The 12,500-nt window shown below is 33.5% G+C and overlaps 1 protein-coding gene across 1 annotated transcript in view; it reads left to right on the plus strand.

Moving 5' to 3' along the window:
- Positions 1-12,500, plus strand: part of LOC135225573 (histone-lysine N-methyltransferase, H3 lysine-79 specific-like) — a 35,752-nt gene that overhangs the window by 2,752 nt on the left and 20,500 nt on the right. The window contains exon 2 of the mRNA XM_064264843.1: positions 1,564-1,637. Coding sequence (XP_064120913.1) covers positions 1,564-1,637 — 74 coding nt within the window. The remainder of the gene's footprint in view (positions 1-1,563; positions 1,638-12,500) is intronic.

The raw sequence follows: 12,500 nt of genomic DNA on the forward strand, positions 1-12,500 counted from the left end.
TTACGTTGGTCAGTCTAGTAAAAATTTATGTGTTCGGAATAAGCAGCATATGTATTCAGTTAGAACAGCCCAGATTTCAAATGCACTGTTTATCCATCTGAGTGAAAAATCTCATTGTATTAATTGGGGTCATACCTCGGTAATTGCTAGATCTAATGATTATGTTTCAAGAAATTTACTGGAATCGGCAATTATACAAATCACTAATAAAAAACAACCTAAATCTTAGTCTGGGAATGTACCATTTGGACCCATATATTGTAAGATGTTATGAAGGACCTCAAAATAAATGAACAACTAATAAATTAGTCCCACATGTATATAGTTATTATTTCTTTCTCTCTCTCTCTCTCTCTGGTTCGATATTCTCTCTCCCTCTTTCTCTTGCTCGATATATATATATATTTATATTTTCTTTCGTCTTTTCATTAGTAATATATTTTGTTGGGAAAATTTGTGTAAAAATTCATGATATTAAATTGTATATGCTTCCGTGTTTTTTTCAAAATGTACTGTTTTCTGGAAGAATCATTTGTTTACTCCGGGTATCCTTCAAGGTGTGGCTAGCCTCTGGCGACTCCTCCTTTCTGTAGAGTGAAAATCGCCCTTATGGCTAATTTGGTAGTGTCATTTTGTATATTAAGCCTTCTTTTGACTATGCTGTTCTTTGTAAAATCAGTTTGCCTCAGTAAAGGGTCCGAATAGGACCGAAAGTACTTGGCTATATCGCTTTTTTCATTTTTTCCTTCGTGGCAAAAACCTTTATTTATACATAGCATCACGTTTTATATACTTCGTGATCAAGTTATTCTATATATATATATATATATATATATATATATATATATATATATATATATATATATATATATATATATATAGTTTGCTATTCCAAAGCCAACCCACACTTCCTACTCTTCCTGACGCATTTTTTTTTTATTCCAATTCCTCCCCTCTTTTTTTTATACATTATTTTTACTCTCTTTTCTTATTCCAAACCGAAGACTTTTTCTCCGATGAAATATAGGAAGAAAAGTGCTCTCTAGTCCGTGTTTCTCTGCTTTTTATTTCGTCCATAAATTCTAAAAGAAAATCTTGCTCGCGTTCCATTTACGATCGATTTTTGGAAGGAGGTTTTTTAATCGGTTCAGCAGAAGTTGGCAGAATGAATTCTCTCTATCGACAATTTACTCTATGAATTCGGTGCATAAGCTCTCCACATTTTATTTTCAGGTGCTTTTTTAAGAAATATGTCGTTGTTTTTCGTTCTCTTTTAAATCATCACGTAGAATATACGCTTGCGTTCAATTTTCGTAAGAGATCACATCTTCAGAAGTTCGAGTTATTTTATAGGTTGTACAGGAGGCTTATGTTTGAAGGAAATCAGATTCATTATTTTGCTTTTGCTTTTACTAATTTAATTTAAGGATTGCCTTAAAAAATCTATTTTTCTCTAGCATAAACCAACATACGTTTACACTCATACACACCTATTACCACTGGCCTTTGATATACCGCATACGAATAATTTCTGTTGACTTTATGGACCGTATTATTTTCCAGGGATGGTGCGAAGGACATGTTCAAGCCATCAAGGGCATCTGATCTGCATATGGAACTTATCAGAAAAGCAGGGGGTCAGGGGTGGGGGGGGGCGGTGAAGTGGCGTTGCCCTCTCCATAGTATACCACTAATGACTGACAGTCAATTTTGGTCTGCAACTGTTATTTCGTTTTATGGATAACCACGTGAAAGCCATATTATACGCGCCACTAACTGATTCTGAACGACATCTAATAATAGAAAAGTAAATAATACCGGAGATACATTAGAATAAAAACCTATTAAAATATCATAATCTAGCGTCGTTATCATCCAGAAAATTCAACCGAGTCCATTTTAAAATTACAATACAATAAGTATTGAATTAAAAAAAAAATAATATTGAAATATCATTATCTAGCGTCGTAATCAACCAGAAAATTCAACCGAGTCCATTTTAAAACTACAGTACAATAAGTATTGAATTTTACACAAAACAATATTGAAATATCATAATCTAGCGTCGTTAACCAGATGATTCAAATGAGTTCATTTTGAAATCACAGTACAATAAGTATTGAATTGTACTGCAAAATTCTAGATTAAATATTTAATCATCATATTTATATTTATGATATTTATAACGCGTTTGTTGTCCCCTCCTTTTGTAAGACGTGTTATTATTCTTGTTGTATTTTGTTAATTCAGTTTAATTTGTACTTCATTCAACTTTTTCATATGGTGTTCCATTCCAGTAGGTTGCAACGGGGGAGGGATTTTACGGATATTGACAGAGAAGCTTCAGAGTGAAATCATTCAGTTATTTCTGTCATTAAGTCTCTCATTCGAGATTTGTAAATGTCCTAATTGAGTTCAAAATCTTTTCTCAGAGTTTGATTTATTTCCTCATTGGACGAGTGGGTTACGTGTTCGTCATCCGATTTGGTAGCCCGAGTTCGCTCCCCGTTCTGCCAAGGCGGAATCAGAGGAATTTATTTCCGGTGATTAGAAATTCATCTCTCGATACAATGTGGTTCGGATCCTGCAATAAGCTGTAGGGCCCGTTGCTAAGTAACCAATTGGTTCCTAGCCACGCAAAAACATCTAGTCCTTCGGGCCATCCCTAGGAGAACCGTTAATCAGCTCAATGATCTGGTTAAACTAAGATATAAGTACTTAACTCTTTCTTCTCAGGGTCTAGTGATTTGTGAACAAGATTCACCTCTAAAACCATCTCCCTTCGTTCATTTTCACCATCTTGCTTTAAGTTAACATTTGTAGAATAATATTTATCTTTTTTTTCTGTGAATCTCATTTCATGTGCCGTCAGTCCGGTACTTTCAGAAACAAGCCCCCCCCCCAACTTTAATAGTCTACTCCTTCATTTTTTCTTTTTTGAGTTTTTTTCTTATATGTTTCCTTATAAGCTCGCCATGATTATAAATATTCAAAGACTTTTCTTCTGTTTTCTTATCTCAAAGTCTGAGATTTTTCCAATAAAATATATGAAAAACATTCTCATCCCCAAAATATGTGAAGAAAACGTTCTCATTTCCAAAAGATGTAAAGAAAACATTCTCACCCCCAAAATGTGTGAAGAAAAACATCATTCTCATCCACAACAAATGTGAAGAAAAACATTTTCATCCACAAAATATGTCAAGAACAACATTCACATCCCCCAAAATATGTGAAGAAAAACATTCTCATCCCCAAAATATGGAATAAAAACATTCTCATTCCCCAAATTATGTTAAGAAAAACATTCTCATCCCCGAAATATGTGAAGAAAAACATCATTCTCATCCCCAACATCTGTGAAGAAAAACATTCTCATCCCCAAAATATGTCAAGAAAAGCATTCACATCCCCAAAATATGTCAAGAAAAACATTCACATCCCCAAAATATGTCAAGAATAACATTCACATCCCAAAATATGTCAAGAAAAACATTCACATCCCCAAAATATGTCAAGAAAAACATTCTCATCCCCAAAATATGTCAAGAAAAACATTCTCATCCCCAAAATATGTCAAGAAAAACATTCTCATCCCCAAAATATGTCAAGAAAAACATTAACATCCCCAAAATATATCAAGAAAAACATTCTCATCCCCAAAATATGTGAAGAAAAAAATTCACACCCCCAAAATATGGAAGAAAACCTTTCTCGTCCCCAAACTATGCAAATAAAAACATTCTCATTTCCCAAAATATGTGAAGAAAAACATTGTCATCCCCAAAATATGTGAAGAAAACATTCTCATCCCCAAAATATGTGAAGAAAACATTCTCGGTCCCAAATTTTGTGAAGAAAAGCATTCACTTCCTCAAAATATGTGAATAAAAACATTCTCATCCCCAAAATATGTGAATGAAAACATTCTCATCCCCAAAATATTTGAAGAAGAACATTCTCATCTCTCTCCTACTACTGCTGTTGCTTCATCTTTTCGTTATACATCTACAAACTTCGGTGGAAAACCTCCCTCTCTCTCTCTCTCTCTCTCTCTCTCTCTCTCTCTCTCTCTCTCTCTCTCTCTCTCTCTCCCTGACTTTCATTTTCCAATTCTTGCTTTCTAAACCGAGCTTGTTTTTTTTTTATCAATCCTTTCGGCTGGGAAAGTTGGAGCACGCAATGTTTAAAAATTCGCTCTCTCTTTATTCAATAGACCAGAGGCCCTAATATCTCGCGGGATTTTTTCGCCGATAATAGAATTTTTAAAAACTGCAAAATCGCTTAAAAGCTGGACTGATCTTAGTCGACTCGGTACTTTTAAGAATGTAAGAAGAGTATATATATATATATATATATATATATATATATATATATATATATATATATATATATATATATATATATATATGTGTGTGTGTGTGTGTGTATGTATATATATATATCTATATATATATATATATATATAATATATATATATATATATATATAATATCCTTTGGTACATTAAAATTTGAGAAATTATCTTCGAATTTTTTGAAGCACAGTGTTTGAAAATGAATAAGAATAAGTGCCGCATTTCAATGTATAAAGAACATTATATATGCTTGTGTGTGTGTGATATATACGTATATATATATAGTATATATATGTATATATATATAATATTATATATATATTGCATATATATATATAATATAGTATATATATATATATATATATATATATATATATATATATATATATACATATATATACTCTGCTTACATTCTTAAAAGTACCGAGTCGACTAAGATCAGTCCAGCTTTTAAGCTATTTTGCAGTTTTTAAAATTCTATTATCGACGAAAAAATCCCGCGAGATATTTGTGCGTGTGTGTGTGTGTGTGTGTGTGTGTGTGTGTACTTTATACATTGAAATGCGGGACTTATTCTTATTCATTCCAATCACTATGCTTAAAAGAATTTGAAGATAATTTCTTAAATTTTAATGTACCTAAGGACATTAGATATCTGTGTATATATATATTGTGTATATATATATATATATATATATATATATATATATATATATATATATATATATATATATAATCTACCTGTTACTTTCTTTTGAAATCAATGATAAAATATGTAGACCTTTCTTGAAATTCGAAGATGAGAGTTATATTGTTTTTCGTGAAATCTTAGTTCACATAACCGTTGGTTTCTTTGCAGTTGACCGATTTCTCTGCATTTCAAAGAGAAATGAATTACTGGTTTCCTTACAATTTAAGCAAAAGATATGTACTGGTTTCCTTCCATTATAATGACAAAGTGTCCTCATGGTTTTGTTACAGTTTACTGAAAAAATGTCTGTTGGTTTCTTTGCAATTTAAGCAATAGTTACATAATGGTTTCCTTCTATTGCAAGATCAAATTGCCTTCTGGGTTTTGTTACAGTTTAATGAAAAAGTGTCCGTTGGTTTCCTTGCAATTTAAGCAAAAGTTATATAGTGGTTTCCTTCCATTTCAATAACAAATTGTCTTCTGGTGTTGTTACAGTTTAATGAAAAAGTGTCTGTTGGTTTCTTTGAAATTGAAGGAAAATTGTCAGCTAGTTTCCGTAGTAAAATATAAGGACAATATTTCAGTTTCTTTGCAAGTTGATGGTAAAAATATATTATGCATTCAGTTCTGTTTAGCCCGATGTTTAGAAAACAATATTAGCAGTTTATGCATCATTTGCTCGCCATTAGAGCGTCAACGTCAAAAATGAAATCTTTTCCGCAAGGATTGAGGGAGATGGGATCACTTGTTGTTTTCACGAAAGAAAATATTTGCGATGTAAATTCACACCATGAGCTTCTGTCGCCATGAATAAATGGAAACCTTGCACCCAAAAATGAGTTCGAAAAACTTTTATTGACGCGATAAAGTTTTATTTACATATGTATGAATGCATGTACCTTCTATGCAAATGCTGCCGATTGAATGAAACGCCATTCAAGGGACTTGGATCTCACGTATCTGCTCAATTCCCAGAACAAAAAAAGGGATTGATACAAAGCCTGGAAAAGAGTAACACATCCAGGGTCTGATTCCCCTCAAGTACCTAAACCTGAAATGCTGTTCCGTATCGTTTTCAGTTTAGGGATTTATGTAAAAAAAATAAATAAATAAATAAAAGGTAAATAAGTAAATAGGTAGTTTTGCACTCCTAGATGGGTCTTTTCACTGGTTTATACTCTGTATATCCTTGAAATGAATAGTCGGTATAAGATATTATTAAGAACACGACACTTTTCATATGGAACAAGCCCCTATTATTATTTTTTTTTTTTTTTTAGGGGGGGTGTCTATCACAGTCCTCCAATTCGACTGGGTGGTATTTATAGTGTGGGGTTCCGGGTTGCATCCTGCCTCCTTAGGAGTCCATCACTTTTCTTACTATGTGCGTCGTTTCTAGGATCACACTCTTCTGCATGAGTCCTGGAGCTACTTCAGCCACTAGTTTTTCTAGATTCCTTTTCAGGGATCTTGAGATCATGCCTAGTGTTCCTATAATTATGGGTATAATTTCCACTGGCATATCCCATATCCTTCTTATTTCTATTTTCAGGTCTTGATACTTATCCATTTTTTCCTCTCTTTCTCTTCAACTCTGTTGTTCCATGGTATTGCGACATCAATGAGTGATACTTTCTTCTTGATTTGTCAATCAACGTCACGCCTGGTCTATTTGCACGTATCACCCTATCTGTTCTGATACAATAGTCCCAGAGGATCTTTGCCTGATCTTTTATTATTATTATTTTTTTTTCTTTTTTTGTTGCTCTATCACAGTCCTCCAATTCGACTGGGTGGTATTTATAGTGTGGGGGTCCGGGTTGCATCCTGCCTCCTTTGGAGTCCGTCACTTTTCTCATTATGTGCGCCGTTTCTAGGATCACACTCTTCTGCTTAAGTCCTGGAGCTAATTCAGCCTCTAGTTTTTCTAGATTCCTTTTCAGGGATCTTGAGATCGTGCCTAGTGTTCCTATAATTATGGGTATAATTTCCACTGGCATATCCCATATCCTTCTTATTTCTATTTTCAGGTCTTGATACTTATCCATTTTTTCCCTCTCTTTCTCTTCAACTCGTTGTTCCATGGTATTGCTACATCAATGAGTGATACTTTCTTCTTGATTTTTGTCAATCAGCGTCAAGTCTGGTCTGTTTGCACTTATCACCCTATCTGTTTCTGATACCATAGTCCCAGAGGATCTTTGCCTGATCGTTATTATTATTATTATTATTATTATTATATTATTATTATTATTATTATTATTATTATTATTATTATTATTATTATTATTATTATTATTATTATTATTCAGAAGATGAACTCTTTTCCTATGGAATAAGCCCAAATGGGCCATTGACTTGAAATTCAAGCTTCCAAAGAATATGGTGTTTCTCACAAAGAAGTAATGGGAAATACAGAAAGAAGAGGTCACTTAGTAGATAAATAAATTAACAAATTAATAAATAAATAGATAAAAATCTAAATAAATCATTAAAACACAAGAAATAGAGTATTAAGGTAGAAATGCATTGCATCTTCACTTGAACTTTTGAAGTTCCAATTGGACGACATCCCCAGGGAGGCTGTTCCACAGTCCAACGGTTTGAGGAATAAGTCTGCATTTGTCCAAATAATTGAGACCAATGAATTAATCAGTATCGGTTTCTTCTAAAGGGAAAAAATGTTATTATTCCAATTAGATAAAACTAAAAACATTTCAGACAAGTTTTTTTTTTATCTGATTTCTAATTTGGGTAGTTGTGACGTCTGAACACTAGTGTCTCAAATCCATAAGGCGAATAGAAGGAGATACAAAAAAAAAAAAAAAAAACTTATCTGTTGCTGTGAATGATAATAGGGATGTCATCAAAGTCACTTTTAGTAATAAAATTGTTTCTTTGTCATGAAATAAGAAATATGTGAGTGTCACCTGGGAATTATTTAAGCAAAGAGACATTTCGGGATGATCTTGCGCCAGGAAGCCATGAAGATACGATATATACATAGTATATATATATATATATATATATATATATATATATATATATATATATATATATATATATATGCATCTAAGTATGTATGTATGTAAATTTGCAACTGAAATCGCACACTGCAAGATCTCTATTACGGATGATACCAGAATTTCATTGATGGTAAAATAATGAATAAAATAATTATAAAAAAGGATCAAATCTGATTAAACGAATCTATCTAAGGTCCCAAGTCGCGAACTAATGACGCAACTTATTTTTCGCAAACCATCGTCGCTGGATCTTGCGTCAGTATGGAGTTTCTGGAAATATTCCGCCATGGAAAGTCTTCTTCTGCAATAACGAATGGTTTGCATCTTCTGTGAAGAAATACGATTACCTGATTTACTTTGAAACATTTTCCGAGCTTGTTTATGACCTGGCGTTATTCCTTCAAGTTCATGGAAAGAAAAGGAGTTTTTCTCTTCCTGGTGAAAGAATACTTTTAACAACGAGTTTTTTGTTTTTTTAAGTTTATGTGTGGAACCCGGTGCTGCTGTCATTCCTACCTTCCCGATCCCCTACCTACCCCGCTCCCACCCGAGGCGGACAAACAGGTTTGCAGGAGGCGGGTGGAAGTCTCCCATTCCCCTATCTACCCTACCCTACCCTGGGCGGACAAACTAGGTTTTCAAGCGGTGGGTGGTTGTGTCATGTCTCCCCGACTGTCATCTGGGGTAGGACAAACAAGAAAGATCCACTCGGATTTTATTATTATAGATGAGAACATAAGCATATTCTGTCATCTCTCAGAAATGCAGTTAAAACGTAGAGAATTAATTACATTCATTTGTCCCTGCTGTTAAATGAAATATGGGTTGCTGTGCCTACCCAGTATGGATTAAAAGCAGCTATTCCATTTCTCCCTTTCTTTCACGGACGTCATAATTCCATTGCATATATTCTTATATGAAAATAACGGTTATGTCCTCTTATGATGCATATTAAATAATTATAAAGATTTCAAAAGGTTTATGACCCCGTAATGTCTCATTATGAAGAGGGAAATAATATCCTTTGTAAAGACCGATACCGAGCGTCTCAAAAAAAATTAAATAATAATGATATTTTTTTTTTTTTTTTTTGAAGAGTGAAGAATAATTTTAACAAGTTTTTCAAAAGGTTAATGATCCTGGTAATATCGCATTTTTTAAGAATGAAATATAACTTCAGTGAAGACGAACACCGAGGCGCCTTTGAAAAAAGAAATAAAGAAAAAAAAAAAATTTGTGCTGGAACGAATAATTATAATGAATTTTTCAAAAGGTTAATGATCCTGGTAATATCTCATTTTTAAGAATAAATTATTAATTTTTCTGCAAAGACAAAAACCGAGGCGTCTCTCTCTAAAAAAAAATTAAATAAAATAATTTTCTTATGGTGGAAAGAATAATTTCAACGAGTTTTTCAAAATGTTTAAGATCCTAGTAATATTTCATTTCGAAGAGAGAAACATTAATCTTTATGTAAAGTCAAATACCGAGGCGTCTATAAAGAAAAAAAATTAAAGAAAATAATTTTTTTATGGTGGAAAGAATAGTTTCAACGAATTTTTCAAAAGGGTAATGAGCCTAGTAATATCTAATTTTAAGAATAAATTATTAATTTTCTGCAAACACCAAAACTGAGGCGTCTCTCTCTCTCTAAAAATATATTAAAGAAAATAATTTTTTAAGGTGGAAAGAATAATTTGGACGAATTTTTCAAAAGGTTAATGATCCTGGTAACATCTCATTTCGAAGGGGGAAATATTAATCTTTAAGTAAAGACCAGTATACCGAGGTGTCCCTGAAAGGGAACGTGTCTCGAATCCACATCTCATGGGCGTCGTCATCCCATTTCCCGGAAACGCCCACTATAACCTTGAATGAATAAGTCCAGCCTTCGTCGTGACACGAGGACGTCTTCCTTTCAGCATCTGTCCCTCCTCAAACATGTTTTTTTTTTTTTTTTTTCGTTCTTCGACTGAGTCACATGGGAATGCACATGTAGCCTCGAGGAGGAGGAGGAGGAGGAGGAGGATTGGGGGGACCGGAGGAGGAGGAGGAGGAGGAGGAGGAGGAGGAGGAGGAGGAGGAAGGGGAAGGGGAGGAAGAGCAGGAGGAGGAGGAAGGTTCCGGCCAACAAAATCGCATGAATATGGATTCGAGATTGATGATGTTTGCGTAGTAGAATAAAAAAAAAAGATAAAAATATTATTCAGGTATACGGATCGAGTTCGTCTTATGTCGATGTTTTTCGCGGATGACACAGGAGAATGTAAAAACGAGATTGGTGCTTTCAGTGGGGCTTACATAGTGTATACTTTTGATGGCGTTTTACAAAATGTCGCTGAAAGAGGAAAAATTGTGTAAAGGTGAGATGCATCTGGACACGTCGCTTCTGTAGCCAACACATCCAGGTAAAGAAAACGGTGCCATTGTTTTTATTGCATTTGGACGATTGATAGATTAAAACATTTAAGTTGTCAAGCCAAGAAAAGTGTCACTTTCGTCCATTCAGCGCCCACGACGGCGAAAACAGGGAACTGTTGTAGTTGCAAAGCAAGATGAGGAGATCCTTTGGAGATTTTTTTTTTTTTTACTTTTTCATAAGTTGTATTTTAACAGAGATCTTTCACATTCACAAACGAGCAAAACTGAATTCCTGATTTCAGAAGATGATGAGAAGGTTCCTTACATAATGTGAAGATCAGGCATTTATTGTGGTGGCGAAATGTATATAAGAAAGTTATCCTTTTCGTCAGAGAAGTATCAGTTTTGAATGAGAGAAATTTCGTACTCTGCAAAACAGAAGACAAATGTCGATGGAAAGGGAAAGTTGAAGATTACTCAACTTAATTAACAAGGTACAATGTAACTAAATGTCCCTTCGACGGCAAAAATATTAATTCATTTTTACTATTGGATACATTTGGCAACCTACTTCATGTACAGATAACCCCTTTTCTTAATACTAGACAGTAGAAACAGTAGACAATAAAGATGAAAGTGAACGGGAAAGCTAAGGTTTTCATGCTTGAACTAAAATGATACAAGAATTATAAAACGAAAAATATCAGAAAAGTAGATCAAACAGTAATGAAAATCGGAAGTTTTTGTGCCCCAAAAACAAAAGGGTAATCAATAAGCTGAAAGGAAACGAAGTAGTATTCATACCCATAAAAAAGACTATTAATAACCATGAAAATCGTAGGTTTTCTTGACTGAAAAGCAGGAAAATACAAAAACAGAAAATAAAAATTGACATAATGGAATTTCGAAAGTTTTCACACTCCAAAGCAGAAAAATATAGATAAAAAACTAAAATCAGTATAACTTAAAATCCAAGTTTGTCAAGCCCCAAAAGCAGAAGAATATAAGTAAACAAGAAATAAAAATCAATGCCATTGAAAGTCCCAGAAGCAGAAAACTATCAAAGAACAGAGAATGCAAATCAGTAACCATAAACATCGGAAGGTTTTCACATCCCAAAATTGGAAAATGTAAGCAGACTTCAAGCAAGACCCATAAACACAAAATAAAACTTGAAGGAAAATCGAAGATATCTATATTCCCAAAAACGTGGCTCGGTTCATTTCCTGAAGCTTCGAGACCCTCCCAGCAACGCCCCGAGTCTTCTCTCCTCTTCTTTAAGAATGTGGCTTCTTATTCTTAGTCATTTCAGTTTTTAAAAACTCTAGGTCCTTGTATTTTCGTCTTTAAGTAACATCGACATGAAATGAATGTATATTCAAAGAGGCGGGTCTTCAATGTTATCTTCATGGCGCGGTTCGAGCCTTTGTTCGAAACTGTCTCGTAACCTTGAACGAACCCCGAGACCTACTCTTTGCTTTAACACTTTAAAGGAAAATTGAAAGCCTCTAGATGAGAGATCTTACTCTTTACTCTAATAGCCTAATAAAAATAATTTCTAGATGTTCATTATTTTTTTTTAAGTACAAGTTCTAGTTAGAGCGGGTTCGTACTCTTTACTCTAATAGTTGAATAAAGATAATTTCTAAATATTAGAATTCATCAGCAAAAGTAAAAAAAAAAAGTATGGAAATACCTAAGATTAATTTCACTGAGTACAGGAAATAATCTCAAATAAAAACAATTTCTAGGTGTTAATAAAAAAAAGTAAAAGTTCTAGATAGAGCGAGTTCGTGCTTTTTATTCTAATAGTTAAATAAAAGAAATTTTTATATGTTAGATTTCATCAGAGAAAAAAGTAAAATATTAAATGTATGGGAATACCTCGGATTAATTTCACTGAGCATTTACAGGAAATAATCCCTTTTATCTGTTCAAACTTTACCCATTGCACTTTTGGGGCTCATCATGATAGATTGCTGCTCACTCATGAGTCCTAAGGGTTAGTATCCAAGCGTTGATATTTTTGCCCTGAGACCAGTAACCTTTGACCAGAGGAATGAAA

Source organism: Macrobrachium nipponense, chromosome 13, assembly GCF_015104395.2.
Source record: "Macrobrachium nipponense isolate FS-2020 chromosome 13, ASM1510439v2, whole genome shotgun sequence".
Taxonomy (NCBI): domain Eukaryota; kingdom Metazoa; phylum Arthropoda; class Malacostraca; order Decapoda; family Palaemonidae; genus Macrobrachium; species Macrobrachium nipponense.